This window comes from Pan troglodytes, chromosome 9 (assembly GCF_028858775.2).
Source record: "Pan troglodytes isolate AG18354 chromosome 9, NHGRI_mPanTro3-v2.0_pri, whole genome shotgun sequence".
Lineage (NCBI taxonomy): Eukaryota > Metazoa > Chordata > Mammalia > Primates > Hominidae > Pan > Pan troglodytes.
In genome coordinates, this window is record NC_072407.2 from 70,190,301 (window position 1) to 70,211,032 (window position 20,732).

The 20,732-nt window shown below is 45.4% G+C and overlaps 1 protein-coding gene across 8 annotated transcripts in view; it reads right to left on the reverse strand.

The window, feature by feature from the left end:
- Nucleotides 1-7,304: 7,304 nt before the first annotated feature.
- Nucleotides 7,305-20,732, reverse strand: part of KMT5B (lysine methyltransferase 5B) — a 58,765-nt gene continuing 45,337 nt past the window's right edge. For 7 of the 8 annotated variants that reach the window (XM_009423578.5, XM_009423579.5, XM_063784215.1 and 4 more), the window contains 2 exons: nt 19,430-19,626; nt 7,305-11,616 (listed from right to left, as the gene is read on the reverse strand). In XM_009423578.5, coding sequence (XP_009421853.5) covers nt 10,133-11,616; nt 19,430-19,626 — 1,681 coding nt within the window. In that variant the 3' untranslated portion in view covers nt 7,305-10,132. Of the gene's footprint in view, nt 11,617-18,166; nt 18,399-19,429; nt 19,627-20,732 lie in introns of those variants that run through there. The other variant, XM_054661469.2, reaches the window with a different exon arrangement.

A 20,732-nucleotide genomic window follows, 5' to 3' on the forward strand; every position in this document is an offset into this window, starting at 1 on the left:
TTTGCTATTAGATTCCAGGAAATAACAAAAGCTGCTAACAGTTACCGAATGCTTACCACGCACCCGACGTGGTGCTCACGCATCTTTTGCTGTTTTATTTCATCCTCAGTGAGTTGGGTACTATTATCATCTCCATTTTACAGAGCAGAAACTAAGGCTCAGATAGGAGAAGCTGCAAAATCAGGAGGTGGTGAAGACAGAATGTGCCCCTAGGGTGCTGATCAGGGCCCTCACCTAGAGGCAGATGCCCCCATCTCCTAAGGTCAGTGGTCCTCAGCTATCATCCCTTTTTTTTGTTTTTTGAGGTGGAGTCTCGCTTTGTCGCCCAGGCTGGAGTACACGATCTGGGCTCACTGTAAGCTCCGCCTCCCGGGTTCACACCATTCTCTTGCCTCAGCCTCCTGAGGAGCTGGGACTACAGGCGGCTGCCACCACGCCTGGCACATTTTTTGTATTTTTAGTAGAGACAGGGTTTCACCATGTTAGCCAGGATGGTCTCGATCTCCTGCCCGCCTCAGCCTCCCAAAGTGCTGGGATTATAGGCATGAGCCACCACGTCCGGCCAGCTATCATCCCCTTTTAAACTTTCTGGATTGGCCACGCTGAACTTCTCACCCTCCTTTCCATAAGACACCCTGTCCTTCCATGTCTCCAGGACTTTGCAGATGTCCACCGCCTCTGCCCTTTGGGCTTATGAACTCCTATTCATCTCTCAGGACCCTTCTTAATTTTACCTCCTCCATGAAGCCTGCTTTGCTTGGTTCCCCAGCAGAAACAGGGGGCACTCTCCTTGGTCCTCCTGCCACGCTTCTTCCACACATGCATCCTGGCAATTACCACATTTTACTGATGTTTGTGTGTGTTTCCCTGGAGGGAAAGGAGTGGGTTTCAATCACCCCCATATCCCCTGTGCCTTTTGAGTGACCAGCCGTTATTCGGCACTCAAATAGGGAAGGCTGTCAGGGGAGCAGCTGACTCCAGAGAGACTGCCTTGGAAGGAGGAGAGGCCCGGGGGTGGAGCGGAGGTTTCGGGTAAACAGAGGCGGCCTGACTGACAGAGGGGCATCAGCCAGGGGAAAATAGAACCGGGATCCAGGATCGTCTGAGTACGCAGCTGAGCTGGAGAAGGTTGTAATGAAGGCAGTTTGAGCAGGTGTCAGCTGAGGAGGGCAGAGGTTAGGGGCAGAGCAGGGCGCATGAGGTGTCTGGGGTGCACTCACAGACTGTTGAGGCAGGACACGGGTACCAACTGACTCGGGTGCCAGACCCATGTGAAGGGCACGATGGGCACTCTCCTGCTGAATCCTCAACAAACCCAGAGCGCTTTCACTCCCTCTGCTTTACAAGTTACAAATCTGAGGTTTGGGAACAAGTGAGGCAGGGCAGGTGCCCCCCAACCTTGCCCCAGGCCAAGTGGGTGCCTGAGTCAGCTCTGGTCCACTTGGATGACAGTCATGTGCCACCACACCTAGCTCAGCCTCCCCAGCTTGCCGCTTACCGCAGAAGAAAAACATGGGTTGACTAGCAAGAGGAGGAAATTAGAGTTTTGTGTATAGAAGAGTCACTCTGGGCCGGGCGCAGTGGCTCACACCTGTAATCCCAGCACTTTGAGAGGCCAAGGTGGGTGGATCACTTGAGGTTAGGAGTTTGAGACCAGCCTGGCCAACATGGTGAAACCCTTTCTCTACTAAAAGTATAAAAATTAGCCGGGTGTAGTGGCAGGCGCCTGTAATTCCAGCTACTCGGGAGGTTGAGGCATGAGAATCGCTTGAACCCAGGAGGTGGAGGTTGCAATGAGCCAAGATCGTGCCACTGCACTCCAGCCTGGGCGACAGAGTGAGACTCTGTCTCAAAAAAAAAAAAAAAAGGAAAAAGAAGAGTCACTCTGGAGAACAGCTAAGTCCAAGACTCCTGGCCTGTAGCTTCCAGTCACATTCTATCAGTGCTCAACTTACCATCCCCACTGAGGCTGGTGTGATGAAATCAAAATTACCCGACCCCGGCCTGCTGCTCAGGGAGTAACCACACTCATGAAGAGTGGCAAAAGTGTAACGTGCTTTGCAGACGTGCTTATGAGATGTAAATTGCCTTTCTGTAAATAGAACTCTGCCTCCCATTCATGTAATTATAGCTTCCAGCATCTGCCCCATGAGAGAAAACACTTGTCCTGAGGGGAATCACAGTAATAATTTAGAGAATAACACAAGAAACCTTCTCCTCATCAAATGCAGTTATTCCTTTGCCCCGGATGACATTTCTGTCAAGTCGCTATTAAAATCACCAAGTCCAGGCTGGGCATGCTGGCTCACACCTGTAATCCCCGAAGTTTGAGAGGCCGAGGTGGGTGGATCACTTGAGGTCACGAGTTCAAGACCAGCCTAGGGAAAATGGTGAGACCCCGGCCCCCGCCCCCATCTCTACTAAAAATACAGAAAATTAGCTGGGTGTGGTGGTCTGTGCCTGTGGTTCCAGCTACTTGGGAGACTGAGGTGGGAGGATCGCCTGAACCCAGGAGGTCGAGGCTGCAGTGAGCCAAGATTTCACCACTGCACTCCAATCTTGGGCAACAAAGCAAGACCTTGTCTCAAAAAAAAAAAAAGAAAGAAAGAAAGACAGGAAAAACAAAACAAAACGAAAAAAAACACTAATCGTCAAGTCCAGCAGCCTGCCTGGCTGGAGGAAACCTCGGACTTCCTTTGCTGTCTCTAGGCATGCTCCGCTCCCCTCCTGTTTGACTTACCCTTTCAGATAACAAGAGGCCTGCCCCCATGGAGCGCCTGAGGGCCAGCAAACACCTGTGGCTTCCTAGGAGCCCGTGCTTTGGGCAGTGGCACCTCTCCCACTTTTCAAGCTCCCTAAGTATATTTGACAGTGGGCGTGGATCACCCCACTTATCTGGGGCATAATCTTTAGACAGACTTCTCCTGGCCCCACATAACTGCATGGAAAGTGGGTAGAAAGCAATGATTCCTATTTTTCACCCATAGGGATTCTTTTTTTTTTTTTTTTTTTTTGAGACAGAGTCTCGCTCTGTCACGAGGCTGGAGTGCAGTGGCGCGATCTCGGCTCACTGGAACCTCCGCCTCCCAAGTTCAAGCGATTCTCCTGCCTCAGCCTCCCAAGTAGCTGGGACTGCAGGCGTGTGCCACCACACCCGGATAATTTTTTGTATTTTTGGTAGAGACAGGGTTTCACCGTGTTAGCCAGTTTGGTCTCGATCTCCTGACCTCATGATCTGCCTGCCTCGGCCTCCCAAAGTGCTGGGATTACAGGCGTGAGCCACCGTGCCCGGCCTTTTTTTTCTTTTAAAGAGATGGATCGGTCTTGCTATGTTGCCCAGGCTGGACTCCTGGGCTCAAGTGATCCTCCAGCCTCAGCATCCCAAGTAGACCCACAGGAATGCCGAGGAGACAGAGACTTTCAGAATCACCCTGGCAAAGGTGGGGCTGCGCAGCTGGGGCTGGGGGTCTCTGGAGCACTGGCAGCTCTGTGGTCCTTACCTGTGCTCTCTAGATATTTGAGATGAGCCTGGGCAATATAGGGAGACGCCCGTTTCTACAAAAAGTAAAAAAATTAGTGGGGCGTGGTGGTGCGCACCTGTTGTTCCAGCTACTCAGCAGGAGGCTGAGGCAGGAGGATTGCTCGGGTCTGGGAGGTCAAGGCTACAGTGAGGCATGGTCACGCCACCGTACTCCAGCCCGGGTGACAGAGTGAAACCCTGTCTCAAAAAAACAAAACAAAAACAAAAAACAAGCTGGTGCCTTGGAGCCTGGGGTTAATGTCTGCCTCTGTCACTTGCCACCAGCTGCACAATCTCAGGCAGGCCGATTTCCTTGTTTATTAAGGCCCCAGAGCACCACCACCCTGAGTGGGGTATTCCCCGTTCATTTCCCCACAGGCCCAGTTTCTGTATGGCTCCCTGTATGGAGTGTGGTAGCCCCCCAAGGCATGTTGCTTTGTTCCCTGAGCCCCAGAAGCCTGCACTCACTGGAAGTCCACTGGAGGCCCACCATGAAGGTTGTCTGCCATCATCTTGGGTGACCCATGCCGTGATTTCTCACAACTGTGACCACTCCACTACCAGGGTCCCGACTAGGACCTTGTTCTCACAGGAAAGTGTGGCCCCTCCAGAGCTCTGAGCGCCTGTTCTCCGCCTGCCCTCCACACTTGCTTACTGCTCCAATGCTTGGCAGTCCTCTGCCCACAGGGAGCCTCCAGGATTCAAACACCTCCACCTTCACCTGTCTAGTGACCCACTCAGCTCACAGACTTGCCTTTTCTTCCCTAACCTGCAGGCATGCACGGCTTCTCATGCAACCCCTTCTCCTGCCAACCTGAACCCTAGGGCCCCCAGCCCTGCTGTCTTCTGTGGTCTCCACCTGGGTAAAGGCCCACGTGTGCCTGAGAGGCTCACACCTGTGCAGGGAGGTGCTGGCCACCAGCCTGGGCTCAGGACACTGACCTGGTACCTTGAAAGTGATGAGTAGATATTTCTTTAATGAATGATAACTAGGTTTCTACAGTCAGCATGCTTTCCCATTCTCAATTTCAAACCTCCTTCTTACTCCTCAAACCTCCTGGCCCTCCTGTCTTCACTCTCAGATGCCTCCTACTTACCAGACAAGAGAAAACCTCACTCTGGACTGGCTCCCTCACCACATCCCAAATCCTCTTTTCCTCCTGGAAGGAAGACGGATCTACTCTCTGAAGACCCCCGAGGCCCTACTCCAAGTAACTCCTTCACTTTCTTTCTCAGAACACACTTACTATGCAAGCTCCCCGCCTCCAAGATTCAACTTGGGTCTCCTATTAATGCAATGAACCTCCTCCCTTCCCAGTGGTCATCCTCCCTCGTTCCTCCTTCACAAACTTTGCCTCCACCCTCTCAACCCATCCGGCTCTTCCTTGAAGCACTGACCTAAGCTCAGCTCTCCAAAGTCAAGGACCAACAGCGGGGGAGCAGCCTTTCCTGCCGCCCCCATGCCTCAGTGAGGGTGGGTGCAGGGGCTGCCCTCAGCCAGCTCCCTAGGCTAGCTCACTGCTGTGGTCTGAGCATGGCCCCAGGTTCATGCTGGAAACTCAGCCCCCAGTGCAACAGTGTGTTGAGAAGTGGGGTCTAAGAGGCAATTCGGTCATGAAGGCCCTGCCTCGTGAATGAATGGATTAATACCGTTATCATGGGAGTGGGCTCCCAATAGAAGAAGTCAAGCCCCTTCCCCTCTCTGCAGCACGGGACGATGCAGCAGAAAGGTCTTCCTCGCCAGAATCGGCCCCTCCATCTTGAACTTCCCAGCCTCCAGAACCATGAACCAAACAAACGTCTATTAGTTCTAAATTGCCCAGTCTGTGATATTGTGATAGCAGTACAAAGAGACCAAGACACCCACTCTCACGGCTTTGATTTTACCCCACATTGAAGACTCAAATCTTGTTCCCTGCTCCAAACCCCAAGAACGTACTAGGTGCTCAAACAACACGGAAGTGCACCTTCACTCCTGCCACACTGGGCCCCAGCTGCTCAGGGCCTCACACTGGTTCCAGCAGTCTGGTGTGCCTGAGCAGGCCCAGCAGCGCTCTGCCTCCCTTCAGCCAGAGTAGACTCAACAAGGTGGGCTGCCCCAAAAAGACCTAAGTCACTGTTTACTGCGAGTCAGCTGAAAACCCCACAAACCTGGCAAGGAGGACGCGGGATCTGGCAACAGATCTGGCTTTTTCAGAACATTACCAAAGCAATCTCTATGGGCCTGTGTCTGTCTTCTGTCCTCCAGATTAGCAGCTTTACAACAGTTTCCATGAATATGTGCTAAGCTTAACGGCCTGGGAGAAAATAAGTGGCAGATGGTGGAGGCAGTGTTAGTGAGCGACCCCCTTTCCCAGTCTTGGCCATTCACACACACTGCCCCTAGCAATCCTGGTACCCTTTCGGAAGAATCCAAATTTACTTTTCAGCCGGGCATGGTGGCTCATGCCTGTAATCGCAGCACTTTGGGAGGCTGAGATGGGCAGATCACTTGAGGTCAGGAGTTCAAGACCAGCCTGGCCAACATGGTTAAACTCCATCTCTACCAAAAATACAAAAATTAACCCAGCGTGGTGGCGGGCGCCTGTAGTCCCAGCTACTTGGGAGGCTGACGCAGGAGAACCGCTTGAACCTGGGAGGTGGAGGTTGCAGTGAGTCAAGATTGTGCCACTGCACTTCAGCCTGGGCAACAGAGTGAGACTCCGTCTCTAAATCAATAAATTTCCTTTTCCCCTGGGCTCTATCATTAGCAAACACAAGTAATGCCCAAGTGCTCTAGGACATCAGGGAGGGAGTAAAAGGCTGGAGACCTCACCTTCCTTTGCATGCGAGGGTCACACGTGCCATAGTCACAGGGAGTGCCCTGGAGCTGGCAACTTGCTTGTACTCTGCTCTAGGTGCGACTGGGTTCTGCAGCAGAGTACGCAATGGTGCAGCAGGTCAGTGACAGAAAGTTGACATTTGAGAAACGAGTCACACAAGGGCTCCCGGCAAGTTAGCTGCCATTGGCTATTGGAAGAGTAGAGAGAAAACCTGAGATGCTGAACAAGACTCCTAAGTACTTAACAGACATGCCACGATTAGCCTTTTTCTATACTGGGAACCCAAGTTTGGGTGGATACTTCAATCAATTAGGAAAAATCAATAATCAATACTTGACTAGTCCCGTGTGTGCAGCACTCACCCAGATTATCCTCATGAGTGAATGCAGCTCAACCAGAAACTTAACTGATGACGGGACCAGGCGTCCGCACTGACCTCCGGCACAGAATGGTGCTGGGTGCCAGGAAAGAGATGTGATTAAGCAGCTTGCTCAGGGATACTCAGATGTTGCACGTTTCCTCTCTCCTGTACAGTCATATTTCAACAGTAAATGGGAGAAAAAAGGACCCAGGCCAGTCATGAGTATGGTAACTTTGACCAATACGGAGAGGGGGGAAAAAAAAACTCCAAGTAATCAGGAACTATTAATGCGTTTGGGTTGCAAAAGCCTTCGATGTTATTGTGCTCCATATGTTGAGGGCAAACATTTCTTGGGTTCAAGGACTAGGAAGGTATGTAGTTTAGTCTCCCTACTAAAAGAAGAAAGAATGTTTACCCTCTCTTCTCTTAAAAATGAGTGGCACCAGACACAAGAGACCAGGGCCCAGAGAACTCAACACTCACAGGTATTGAAAAGCTTTAGAAACTGATTTTACAAATTGTTTTACATGAAAATTTTGTGGAGAAAGTCACCACTTTTATCTTTTTTTTTTCTTTTCAGATACAGTGAACACCGGCCAAATTGTTTTAATTTCCGAATTTATTAAAATGATTAACCTCAATACTGCAAGTGCATGTACAAAATATTTGTAAAAAATGTTTTTAATGAAACGTTAAAGAACTTACCTCAAATGCTGAAAAAGTCCTTTTTCATTCTTTCAGTACAAGGAATACATTGTATCTCAAAAGTATTACAACTCAGCAAAAACAATTTATAACAGTAATTTGAAAATGATTGAAAATTGAATACTTTACATATATTTCTATGATCATCTCCTAATTCTTACAATGCCAAAATCTTAACCAATCATTGCATAAGCTCAAGCTAAGAGTTTTACTGAATGCAACCTCTTCTAAACTGGTCAACGGTGTGTGGCTGTCACCATTCCACACGGTGAAGTTCTACAGCAGATCCGGAACAGTTCCGAGGCCCCTACCTTTACCAACGGAAATTAGGTTTCCCTAGAAGGCATCAACAGTGGCTGCTGAGTGCTTGTGCATACCGACTCCTGAGAGGCAGTGATTTACTACCAAATGTCACTGCTTTGAGACCCATGGGAAGGTCGGCCTCCAAAGAGGAGGCCATGATAAAATTAAAACATCATAAATAAGTTACTAAAATTCAGCTGAAAAATGAAGAAAAATGGGAAATGTGTTTTGTCACTTTTTAAGATCGAAATTCCCAAAATAGCTATTGTTGGTATTCAAATAAGGTTTAAGATTTAGTCTCTGAACCTCTTCAAAACACCCCAAACTAAGGTGGGAATACAAGAGGTGACCCGCTGCCCTCCAGCACCTCCAGACACAGGGTCTACCTTCATCTTCCTCAGTGGCAGGGGTTCACATTTCTATGCAGGGACCCCATGAGGGCTGGACGTGCTCTGCAAAGTGCTCTGGGTGCCTCGGACAGGTGCTCCTGAGAGGCTGTGTGGGCTGCCCTACTTCACTGTTGAAGACCTCCAGACGCAGTGAAGGGGGGTGTGGGTGGGTGTGGAAGGAGGTCTACCACATGCTTTCCAAACGCCTGAGGAGTTCGACTGCACCACAACAAACAAGGATGAGACTATGTAAGACTGCAGAAGTAGTTCCTTAGAGAACCAGGAGAAAACAATCTACTTTCTAAAAATGTTCATGAGTCTTAATTTCTATTTGGAACCTATGGGCAATCAACAGTCTTAAGGAGCGTCATTGAAACAATATCCCCCCAAACCTGGAAACTAGTAGGAATCAATTAGTAGTAACAGTAAGCATTGAGATTTTCTCCACTGGACTTTTCATGACCTTCAGATTCCTTTTCATATTTCAAGACATGGGCTACTTTCCTATAGACACTATACAAATCCCCTGAATTGATTTTTACTTAGGAACACTGTATATCAGAAAGTACAGGTACACATTTCCCAGAAATAAAGAGACCTACTGGTGTCAAACACCTGTTACAGATTTATATTCCCAAATTCTCTGTCCAATGATTTGCAAAATAATCCAGAGAAATGAAAAGAACCTGGTATTGAACATAAAGTAGTAATAAAAATTTGCTCATTAAGTTAATTAAAATTAATTTCTCAAAGTGCTTCAAAAAACAAATTAAATCTGACTCCTTTTTGTTTAACTGATAATATAGTCAAAAAAATCTTTGATGTTTTCATAATAAACTAACATAAACTAACATAAGCCAAGAACTCCCACTGATGCAGTGCTTAAAACTATATATTTATAATTTCCTATTTTATTGGCATGAATATTTCTAAACTTAAAAACCTTCCTGGTAAGTTCTTTTAATTTCTTATGACAAAAATTTCTCACAACACACAAATATTTACAACATATACATTGTTTTCAGTTCTTTACATTGAATCTCAAAGACAAACTTTTTTTATAGGTTACCACAGAACAAAAGCTGTGACTCATGTTTTTATTTCATAAACTATTATAAGTTAAAGTGAATAGATTTTTTTAATATTCCTTGTAGCATTTTACAAGTGCAACAGAAAACTTGAAGAACCAAATTAAGATAGCTGTAGTTCATTAGATAAATGTTGCTTGTTGTCATCACGTTGTTCACAGCAAATTTTTGAAAAAATAAGCACCAATCATTCTTGCAAAGAACAATTTTATCTAAAAGGATTGAAAAGAGTTAAATACAAGGTTTTTAATTTACATGACAAGCAATAAATACGCTGTATCGAACCTCATCCCACACACTGCTACCCTCGTACATATAATGAACTGAAAAGTGAGCTGTCACGTATGTCATTGTTTTTTTTTTTTTTTTTAAGAAACCAATCTGACTCCCAACCAATGGTTTGCGATATTAACAAAGGCCACAAACAGTACACCTGGGCCAGCAAACAGTGTGAAACTGACAAAACTCCAAGGGGGAAACATCTAGCAAATAAATCAAAAAGCCAAAGATCATTGCTGGTGATATTAGCATACTAGAAACCCTTAATATGCTGCTACTATGATTTGTTTTAAATTATTGTTTAGTCATATATTAAAGAGCCAGCTGATGCTCTTACAGTTAAAAAAACTGTGTAGCCACATTACTGTTTTCAACGTCCTGTGTGGAAAGTTGCTATCACTGTACAATTTTGCTTGAGCCTTTATTTTACAACAGGGCTTTACCTCTAACTCAGAATTGCACATAAGAAGGCTATTTAAAAAGTACGATAAAAATTTGCACAAATCAGACTTAAGAATTGAGTCAGTATGCTGTACACTTTCTACAATAGTATGCTGATAAGTGAAGGGACAATAGAAGTGCTGCCACTAAACTTTCAGTTGAGGAATAATTGACTGGAATTTTTTATTTCTTTAAAGTAGTTATCCCAGGTCAAGACCAAGAGCTTAGGCATTAAGCCTTAAAGACTGATCTTCTCTTCTCCTTGAAGAAATGTCAATATCTATAGAGTCTTTTCCAACTATTAACCTCAAGCGCTTAGCTGGAGGAAGAGGAATAAAATCGTCTTCAAAGTCATCATCATAGTCATCCTCCTCTTCATCGCCCTCAGAAGAGGAGGAATCATCTGTACTTTCTTCCTCATACTGACTATAGTCATCCACCTCCATTCGAGACTCCAAGAGAGAAAGAGGATCACTGCAGCACACCCCATTTTCATGAAGCCCCTCTGTATAAGACCCCCTATTTTCCTCATCTCGTTTTAGCTGGATTTTTAATTTTGTAGAACTACTGCCTGATCCTGAGTTAAATCCATTATTAAGCTTTGCTACATAGAGATTGTTATCGTTGTCATGGTCTTTGCTTAACTTGATGCTTATTTTGGAAGAGTTCATTCCATCATTCTCTTGGTCATTTGTTTTGCTGCTGCTATCATGACGCCTACGAAGAGTCAATTTGGGAATCCCAGAGTTATTTTCTAGGATTAACTGTGCGTCATACCTTGTGATTCGCCTCTTCTTTTTACTTTTTGCAGTTCTAAAGCTGTCTTTTGTTTTGAAGCTATCTGATGTCACAACTGAACAACCGACGGGTGAAGGAGCACAGTCTGTGTAGCTCACAGGCACGCCCACAGTGCCACTGTGCTCACCCTGGTCAGAATGGGGACCCATCAAATCTGGTACCGCGTCGTCTTTTCCAGGAAAATCGTGCACTGGAGTAGATTCCTCTATTTTTGCAAACTGTTTCACAAGTTTTCCTTGTCGTGACTTCTTTTTGGACATGCCTGTGTCACTCTTATGACACTTTGCCTCCCCTTTTTGTGCAGTCTCATGAGCCAGTTCTTCCTCCTGCAGCACAGGAGCTGGCTGCGGCTGTTCACCACTGTCGGGGCAAGGTTCCGTCACACTGCTTTTATAGCCATCCAATGTATTTGGTTCAAGCTTGATGTCAGAGGCCTCCTTCAGATTTGTTCTTGTCCTCACTGACCGCCGAGTTATGTAGGTGCAGGGCGAGCTCTCCCCCTGCGAATGAGCACCTCTCACAGGATTCTGTCTGTGTTCTCTCGCCGCGTGTCTAGTCAAGCACCCGCTGGCAACTGCGGCTTGGGCTGGTCCCTCTGGCTCCTTATCTTTTTTAATGGGCAAATTTTTATATAGAACTACTTTAGGCTCTTTCAGTACTAAGTTTCCCATTTCGAGTTTTCTTGAAGCATTCTTTTGCTCCAGCCGCTTGCAATGATTTCTCAATTTTATCTTTGAAAGTAAAGGCTTTGCAGGCTTCTTCAGTTTCTTTGGTACCCTGGAATTATTTATATGAGTTAGCTTAGATGAGGTAGAGTTGGAAGAAGCTGGAATTCTTGACATAGATTGCCTCGTTAACGTTCTGCTCTTGCTATTCTTTTTTACGCCAACTGAAGATTTTCGGTTAGAAGCTGTAAGGTTAAAGAGAAAAAGGTGAAAAGCCTTGGTAACAGCAGAGTTCAAGAAAAGAATGCCCAAACCCAGGCTATTAGCTACAGCACGTTTAGATTACACAAACGCCAACACCACGGCTCCTGCTGCAGATTCTGCCAGCGCACCTGCATTCCCTACACTGCTTCTCTTTGAAGTTCTTTTCTAATTTATGGGGCATCTATTCATTTTCGAGGTAAGTAGTTGCACGGTTAAGGAGCTTTTCACAGCAGGGACTTAGATTCCACTCTAAACTTCTTAATCTGTCGTGACACTGGCCCAAACGAAAGCTTTCTTCTCCTGATTTAGTAGTTTCCCACATAAAAGATTTCAAAGAAAGTTAACATGGTTTTTTCCTTTCACAGATTCTCCTTAGTCATTTAAAATGTTTCTAAAATCCATTACTCATTAACCTAAAGGAAGTACAGCACTTGGCCATTAACATAGAGTAGAAATAGAATACTCATGGGCTCTAAGGAACAAATTCTATCGCAATGGTTTCAAACAAGAAAAACAGATGCTAAGAACCATATATTATCACTCTGAAAAGTACAGTCACTGCCGAAAAAGAAATGCACTATTCTAAGTTGTCCCCTTCAACTCCGTGAGGAACAGAAGAGGCAACCAGTGGGCTGTCAACTTAGAAGAGCTGCAAAGCTTACTCAGCCCCGTCCCTTCAGTGACGGCCCGATGCCAACAATCACAGTGAAGGAAGATGCATGCTGCTAGAATTGTACACTCTCAGGACAAAGGGAGATCCAACTTCTTTCCTCCAAGGCCAGGATAGAAAAGGGTTACAATGACCCTAATGGTAATGACAACCTGAGTAGTGATGAATATGATTCCATTTGAGAATGAGTGTATTCTTATCCACTGGAATTATACAGAACTACTAGGTAGAAAATATTTTTTAAAATATAAGGATATTTAGATAATTCTTTTGCTACAGAATTTCTTTATGCTTACGAGGCTTGCCTACAAGGTGGATCGAATAGACGTGCCATCAATATAAAGAATAAAGTTGAATGGCTTCTCAAAAGGCTTCATTTGTGACTCAAGCTTAAGCTGCTCCTGTAGTGTCTCTGACCTTGCCACTGACTTTCTGCTATGTTAATTTTTCCTCTGTATTGACATTCCAGACTATTATTTATAGAAGTTTACACAACTCAGTTTCTCAATTACTTAGTTCTTGCAGGTCCAGTTGAAAAACTTCTTCCTAATCAAAACACTCCATTTACAGATTCACTAGAGAAGCCATGATAACAAAACGAATCATCACCACCTCTCATCAGAACAGGGAGGATAAAAACAATAAAACATGGGTAAGCTCAGCACACTGCCCACCCAAGTGAGGACCAGGATCCTGCAGAGAAATCTGTCGCTTTCTACATGCCTCAGGTTGCCAGGGCAACTGCCATTCCTTCCGCCCAGCTAAGCAAGTAAGTTACCATAAGTTCAGTTTTTATTGAGAGAGGAGCAAGAATGCATCACAACATTCCAAAAATATCAAACCACCAAGAATAGAAGGCTCTGCACCTGAGGTCAGGAGTTCGAGACCAACCTGGCCAATATGGTGAAACCCTGTCTCTACTAAAAATACAAAAATTAGTCGGGCACGGTGGTACGTGCCTGTAATCCCAGCTACTGGGGAGGCTGAGGCAGGAGAATCACTTGAACCTGGGAGGCAGAGTTTGCAGTGAGCCAAAATCGCACGATTGTACTCCAGCCTGGGTGACAAGAGTGAAACTTCCTCTCAGAAAAACAAAAACAAAAACAAAGACGGTCCTGCACGCACAGACTGGCTCATAAATGGCTTCAGGGTACATAAACCAGTAGAATTCACAGCAAAGGGATTCACAGTTTGAACCAAGAACATACTTACACATGTGGGCTGCTACCAAGGTGGCGCCTCTTTTTAGAATAGTAGGAGTGGTGAACTTTGAATGTGATTCAATTTGAGAACGAGTGATTTATTATCCACTGGAACTATACAGAACTATGTGATAGCAAATTTTTTTTAAATAAGAAATTTAGAAAATAAGAAAAAATAGGGAACTCTTCGGCTAAAGGGTTTCTTTATGCTTGCCTACAAGGTGGACTGAGTGGACGTGCTGCCAATATAAAGACACTAGTGAAGAAAGGACTGCACTGCTTGGCTTCCCTTTGCTTGGCTCTCTCAGATGTGGCTACGATGATCCTTTGCTCATTCTATGCCTCCTCAAGGACTAATTTATGACCAAACTTAGTGGTTTCCAACCTTAGATTTCTCCTCTTTCCATTCCACTCTCATGACGTACCTGCAAGCACCCTTACACAACACTCACATCTATGTCATATTCTCAGCAGCAATCCCCGCCATCTGGATCCAGCCTGCTCCTCCAATGAGACAGCCTTTGGTGATCTGACAACTTCTTGTCGTCAAACCCAGCACACACTCCTCAGCCCTTCCCTTTCTTCATTTCTCTGAATGTGACACTGATAACCACTTTTTCTTGAGAAAACCTTTCTTCTCTTGGCTGTCAAAGAGAGCGCACTCTCCTGGTTCCCTTCTCCATCCCTGGCACCCTCCTTCATCGGCCCCTTAGACTGTTCTTCTTCAGGTCTGTGTAGTCCTAGGCCCCAGGTGACAAGCACCCATTCTCACACGGCTATTACCACTTACAGGCTGACAGTTCCCGAACTCTGGCCAGACCTGCTCCTAACTTACAGAACCAGGTCACCAAATACCGACTGTCTCTAAGCCCCTAAATGGAACTCACCATCAAGTCTCCTGACGACGTCCCCTTTCGAGGTCTCCATCTTGGTCAATATCACCACCACATGCCCAGCTGCCGAAGCAGAAAGCTGGAGGTCCTCCTTGACTCCTGCTCTCCTGAACTGCCTCACCAAGCCAATCACCATGTGCCGTGGAGTCCACCCCTGCAATGTCACTGCAACCTGTCTACTCTTCCCTGTCTCGAAAGCCACAGCCTCCTGCATGAACCATGGCAGTTTTGTTTTTCCTATTGTTTTCCCAACAATCCGTTTACCACCACATAGCCAGGATGACTTTCCTAGTGTATCATGCAGCCTCTGGGCTTTAAACCTTTCAGCAACCTAATGCCCTAAGAATGAAGTCTAGAATTTTAACCTGTGCTCACATCTCTTCTTCTTAGCCTGTACTCGCCATGAAGAAAAGCTTTGACTCAAACTCCCCTCTGTCTATAGAGCTGTCTGAAAGGCCCTCTGCTTTGAATAGGCTTCACTTGGCCAACTTCTCATCCCCCTGTAAGACTCAGCTTAGGCAACACCTCCCTGAGGGAGCCTCTCGGGACTTTCTCTGCAATGCCTTTCCTATGTCTTCTCACAGCACCCAAGAAGCTCCTTCCTTGGTACTTCTTATTTTTACCCGTTGGATGACTCCCATTTTATGGTGATTCTGAATTCAGCTCTCCCCATCCCATCCCTCCTTCCAAAACATTCACTGTTGACAACAGAAAACCAAAGCACTTTTATGTGTTTGTGTCTAAACTAACATAAACGCTCCATTTTTTAGCACAAAATGGGTATGTATTTGATGCTATGTATTACATCAACACAGAGATTTCACTTACATGTTACCAATGTATTCTAATTTTGTTTGAAAAGCATTATCTCATCAAAAGCCCTGTCAAAAGGTATGCTCATCAAATCAAAGGAAAAAAAAGGCAAAGAATTTGAGAAATGTGACAAAGATGAGGACCCAGTAGAGTGACAAGAGTCCTTCACTGTCCAAAGAAGCTGCACTGTCCTGGCAGGGGTTGAGAATTTCAGACAGTGAAGGCTAAAGGAGGAAGACAGTGGCCACAATGACAAACTAAAAGTCAATGATTTTAAAAAGTCCATCAAGAAACCAAGGACTATGACCTAAGTGGGGTCAGATGCACCTGTGTTTGAGCTTGCTGTGGCACTTATATGCCTCGTATGACTCTTCCCCTAGGGGCTGGGACAAATCTCAAATACATGGACCTGGACTGTAATTTTAGGTGGGGGTACACATTCTTCTCAGCAATTACTACATGCTAGGTGCTGTGCAAAATGGCCACATTCATCCTAATGAACACCGTTGGAAGGGAAAGCGATTAAAGCCACGTGAAAACCAAGCTTACACGGACTAGCATGCCTAAGGTCATCCAGCTGGTGAATGGCAGAGATGGGACTTGTTAGGCCTTCCTGAGCATTAAAATCACGCTTATGCTGCCTATAAGGCATATACAGAAGAATTATGGTGTTGGCCTCAACTTACGGGTAAAGGCCCCACTGCATGACTATTATGGTCATTTCAGGGTGTCCTCAAAATCATAAGGCAGGGTGGCACAAGACTTCCAGTCAGACAAAAGAGCTGTGACCGACACCAAAGCCTTCCTGAGCACTCAGGCCGCACTGGAAATGCACAATCAGCGTGAACTAAGATAATACAAGGGCCACAGCTGAGCATCTCCAGAGCTGGAGGATCCAGAAGGCCTCTGACAGGACTTTAAAGACCTCGGTCTCAAGGAGTTTACTTGGCACAAGCAGCTTTCATCTGACGTGACTAGCACAGACTGCCAATGGCTACCTGGAACGGGGTGTTAGAATTTGGAAGCAGCCTGAAGGCTCAGCAGAAAAGTGTTCAGATCAACTCTTGACATGAGTGACAGGGCAGGAGTGAGGAGCAGCGCCCCAACCTCTGCATCTAGGACAGGTGCTCCATAGTTAAGATCAACTTCTCCCTCTGGCCGATTCTTCTGGGGCTTGTCCTGACTTGTGGCACCTGCAGAGACCCGTGTCCGCATCTTCACAGACCGCTCGCGAGCCTCTCTCTGGTCTCACCTTCCCTATCACAGCACTAACTTCAGAGGGGGCAGCCCAGTCAGCGAGGCATAAGAGGCCTGAAAAACCAGAATCCTCCAGTCCTGGCATTCTAATTCAGACCTGTGGACTGGATTTGTGAAAACGGATTCCTTGTTGTCTCTACTTCTGGATGCTAAAGCAAAGTCACACCGTAGCTCTCAAGGTACTTTCCGAAAAAGCACCTGTATGGAAATTTTTCTTCCAACTACTCAGAACATTTCTTTATACATGTGTTCAAAGAAAGCAGTTCCTCTATCAGCTGCTAAATTCTAAACGAACCACAGGATAAAGATGAGCAGCCACACAGAAAAAGCACTCCGCAAACACATACACAGCACATGCACCCACCACCCTGGGAGGAGGGACTGGCAGTGCTGGCTTTCCTGCAGGATGTGGCTTCCAGAACCTTTCTTTCAGACAGGTGGAGGGGATGGCTGAGACAAACACCAAAAGAAATACAGCCCAAGAGAACGCATGTAAGAACTCAAGAAATCCTTATGTGAACATGACTTAACATACAATGGTCTCAGAGACAACTAAAGCCTTGAGCTCCTTCAGAGAGAGCACTGAGCCATGCCTATCCACTCTGCCCATGACCTCATAGTTAGTCATACTGATCCTTGGATTGCTCCAATCATGCTGCAGAAAGGGAATTTGAATAAGCCAAGCACCCCAATATCAGCAGTCCCTGCAAAATGTGCACCTTTCTTCTGTAATGCTGAGACTTCAGCTTAAAGCGATTATTCAGTCCCTCTGAACTTGAAAGCCTGTGCCTCCAGTTTGTTCTGCTTATTTGTGCACCTGTCTTATCCTGGAGCTAAGTAAGGCATAAGCTCCCTGAGGAAAGGGCCCAAGTCTCAAACATCTTTGTATGTCTTCAAGAACTAGCAGGGTTTCAGTAAGTATTTAGTTTGTTAATATATATTCCCAAATATTTGGTTTAATAAATATTAATAGTTAAATATTAGTATACCCAACATCTTCCAAAAATTATTTGTATTCTTATCTTTTAAACTAAGTAGTATATTGAGTTCAGTAGCTATACACCAGTAATAAAGTTACTACTTAAGCATAAAACACCTACATCACATAGCCATTCAACATAGGCAACTCTGTGGCTGTCTCCATATACAGATGGCAGCATGAACCTAAGTGTTTTTGTTTAAAAATCACAGGTCTCTGGCCGGGTGCAGTGGCTCACACCTATAATCCCAGCACTTTGGGAGGCCAAGGCAAGGCGTATCACCTGAGGTCAGGAGATTGAGACCATCCTGGACAACATGGTGAAACCCTGTCTCTACTAAAAATACAAAAATTAGCTGGATGCGGTGGCACGTGCCTGTAATCCCAGCTACTTGGGAGGCTGAGGCAGGAGAATCGCTTGAACCTGGGAGGCAGAGGCTGCAGTGAGTTGAGAGTGTGCCACTGCACTCCAGCCTGGGGACAGAGCGAGACTCCGTCTCAAAAGAAAAAAAAAAAAAAAAGACACAGGTCTTACTATGTTGCCCAGGCAGGTCTCAAAACTCCTAGGCTCAAGTGACCCTCCCACCTCAGCCTCCCATGTAGCTGGGGCTACAGGTGTGCCACCATGCCTGGCTTTTAAGTGTTTTTATGTCTGCATTTATAGAATGGGCTTCATAAGTCTCCAGTTTCACCAAGGAACCAGACTCAGAAAACAAATGGTCGTTATGCTGCATTTATTATGAGAATCAACAGTCAACAGTTAATGATTGACTAACTCTTGTTGTTCACTCTGGACATTAACGAAAAAGACTGGAATAGGGCTACAGCGCTGCTTTTATGCTACACGGGTTATGCTTGGACTCTGACTCCCAGCAGCAGGTAGATTCAGGAATTCATGGCAGTGACATTCACCATCATGGGAAACACCTTCCCTTTTCTTCAGGATTCTCTGTAGTGGAAGAGAGCACCCAGTGTTGGGCTGAAAACATCTGAAAGTAGGGAGAAGAACCTAAAATAATCAGTATCTCAGAGGGCTCTAAGGTGCCAAGAAGTCTCACTGGACATTTAAGTGCCAACAAAGGCATACTTTCGGAATCGCCAAGTCAAAACTTTCTAATTTCTGTCTCTCTCAGAGACAAGTGAGACTCAAGAGTCTACTGCTTTAGTGGCAACTACAGAAAACTGGTGTTACCCAGAAAAACAGGAGCAATTAGAAATGGTTCCAATATTTCAAAGCTCCGCAAACAGGATGTGCTTTCCTTTGCCCATTTAGGGTTTCTTCTCTTTCCTTTCTCTTTGTTTAGTCTTCGTTCTCTTTTTCAGTTTCCATCAGATCTTGCCCCCACACACCAATGGAATCTCAGAGGTTGCTTCTTTCTCCTTTCCATCTTTACTCCTACTTTCTGGAGTAGCCAATACAGCATGTCACAATACGGCACTGTTCAAAATGCTCCTCTATCACAATTCTGAGTCTGGTACTGGTGGTCTGCTGAACTGAGTCAGTTCGTTTTGAAAAAGGTCAGCAAGCAATGAAAAGGTGGAAGCCTTAAGGCCAGAAGCTATGAATTCCCCAAGTCCATCATCTTTTCTAACAAACTGGCTAGGCACTGGAATGTATAGAGTCTAATAATTCTACTCAGTCCTTTTGTCTTCTTGCAGGACTTAGCGACATCATCACAGTCTCTAACACCTTGAAAATGTTTAAAACATATGATGACCTTGGAACATATGATGAAGAACTCATATCCAGTTACCAAGGTATTCAAGAAAAATAGTCTAGAGGACGGTACTGAAGTTAGAGGTGGGATACAGACTGTGCCTCTACTCAAATCACGTCTAGAGCCTTGAAGTGCGGCCAAAGCTCACAAGTCCCAGTCTCTCTGAGTATTTAAAAGTTTAAAACTACTGAAGCACACTTTATAAAGCAAATTGTGTGAAAATACTTTTAAAAGATATGCTTATCAAATCTCCCTTACTTACTTGCATTGTTTTTTTCCTGAGTGGTATCTGCATCAGTGTTAGAGCTGACAGATTGACTGTCTGAATTTTTGCTGCTGTCACCTAACTTTTTAAGCCTATTTAAACGTTTATCTGTTTCTCTGAGTCCATATTTGCTATTGATAACAGGAGCAGGCGCAGGCAGTCCCACTCTGGATTTAAAAGCACCAGTGCCCCGTCTGAAAGAGAAAATAGCACATGTTAAACAAATAGAACACACTTTCTTATAATAAGCTTAACTGCTGAGGGTACTTGGCTACAGGTTAACAGATGTGATGAGCTGCTGAGGCCTTAATCACCACTGGAAACCGAAGACTAGAACTCACAAAGGAAATTAAGTATCTATATTATAAAATTAACTTTAAATCTATATTTAAAATAATAAAACAACTTGTTATGACTATTATCAATCATTAATTGCCTATGAGAAACTACCGGACCTTGTAAAATTTTTTCCTTTTTTTTTTTTTTTTTTGAGACAGGGTCTCACTCTACCGCCCAGGCTGGAATGCAGTGGCACGATCATGGCTCACTGCAGCCTCAACCTCTTAGGCTCAAGAAGTCGTCCTACCTCAGCATCCTGAGTATCTGGGACCATAAGTGTGTAGCACCACCACCAGCTAATTTTAAAATTTTTTTTGTAGAGATGGGGTCTCACTATGTTGCCCAGGCTGGTCTCCAACTGCTGGGCTCAAGGGATCTTCCCAGCTGGGTCTCCCAAAGTGCTGGATTTACAGGCGTGAGCCACAAAGCCCAGCCCTTTAATAAACATTGCCAGATTACTTTGCCAAAGGGGTAGAGCAAATCATGGTCCCACTAGCATGGTGTGAGTTCCTGCTTCTCCACATCCTCATCAACGGTACATTGTACTCCTTAAATTTTACCAAAGTGGGCCAGGCATGGTGGCTCACACCTGTAATCCCAGCACTTTGGGAGGCTGAGGTGGGCAGATCACGAGGTCAAGAGATAAAGAGACCATCCTGGTGAACATGGTGAAACCCTGTCTCTACTAAAAATACAAAAAAAAATTAGCCCGGCATGATGGCAGGCGCCTGTAGTCCCAGCTACTCGGGAGGCTGAGGCAGAAGAATTGCGTGAACCTGGAAGGTGAAGGTTGCAGTGAGTCGAGATCGAAACTTACACAGAGCAAGACTCCGTCTAAAAAAATTTTACTTTTTGCCAAAGTGATGAGTGAAAATGAATACCTAATCTTGTTTTAATCTCATTTATGGCCATTTTTTTCCTATGAAGCATCTCTGCATCTCTTTTTCCTTTACCTTTTTTC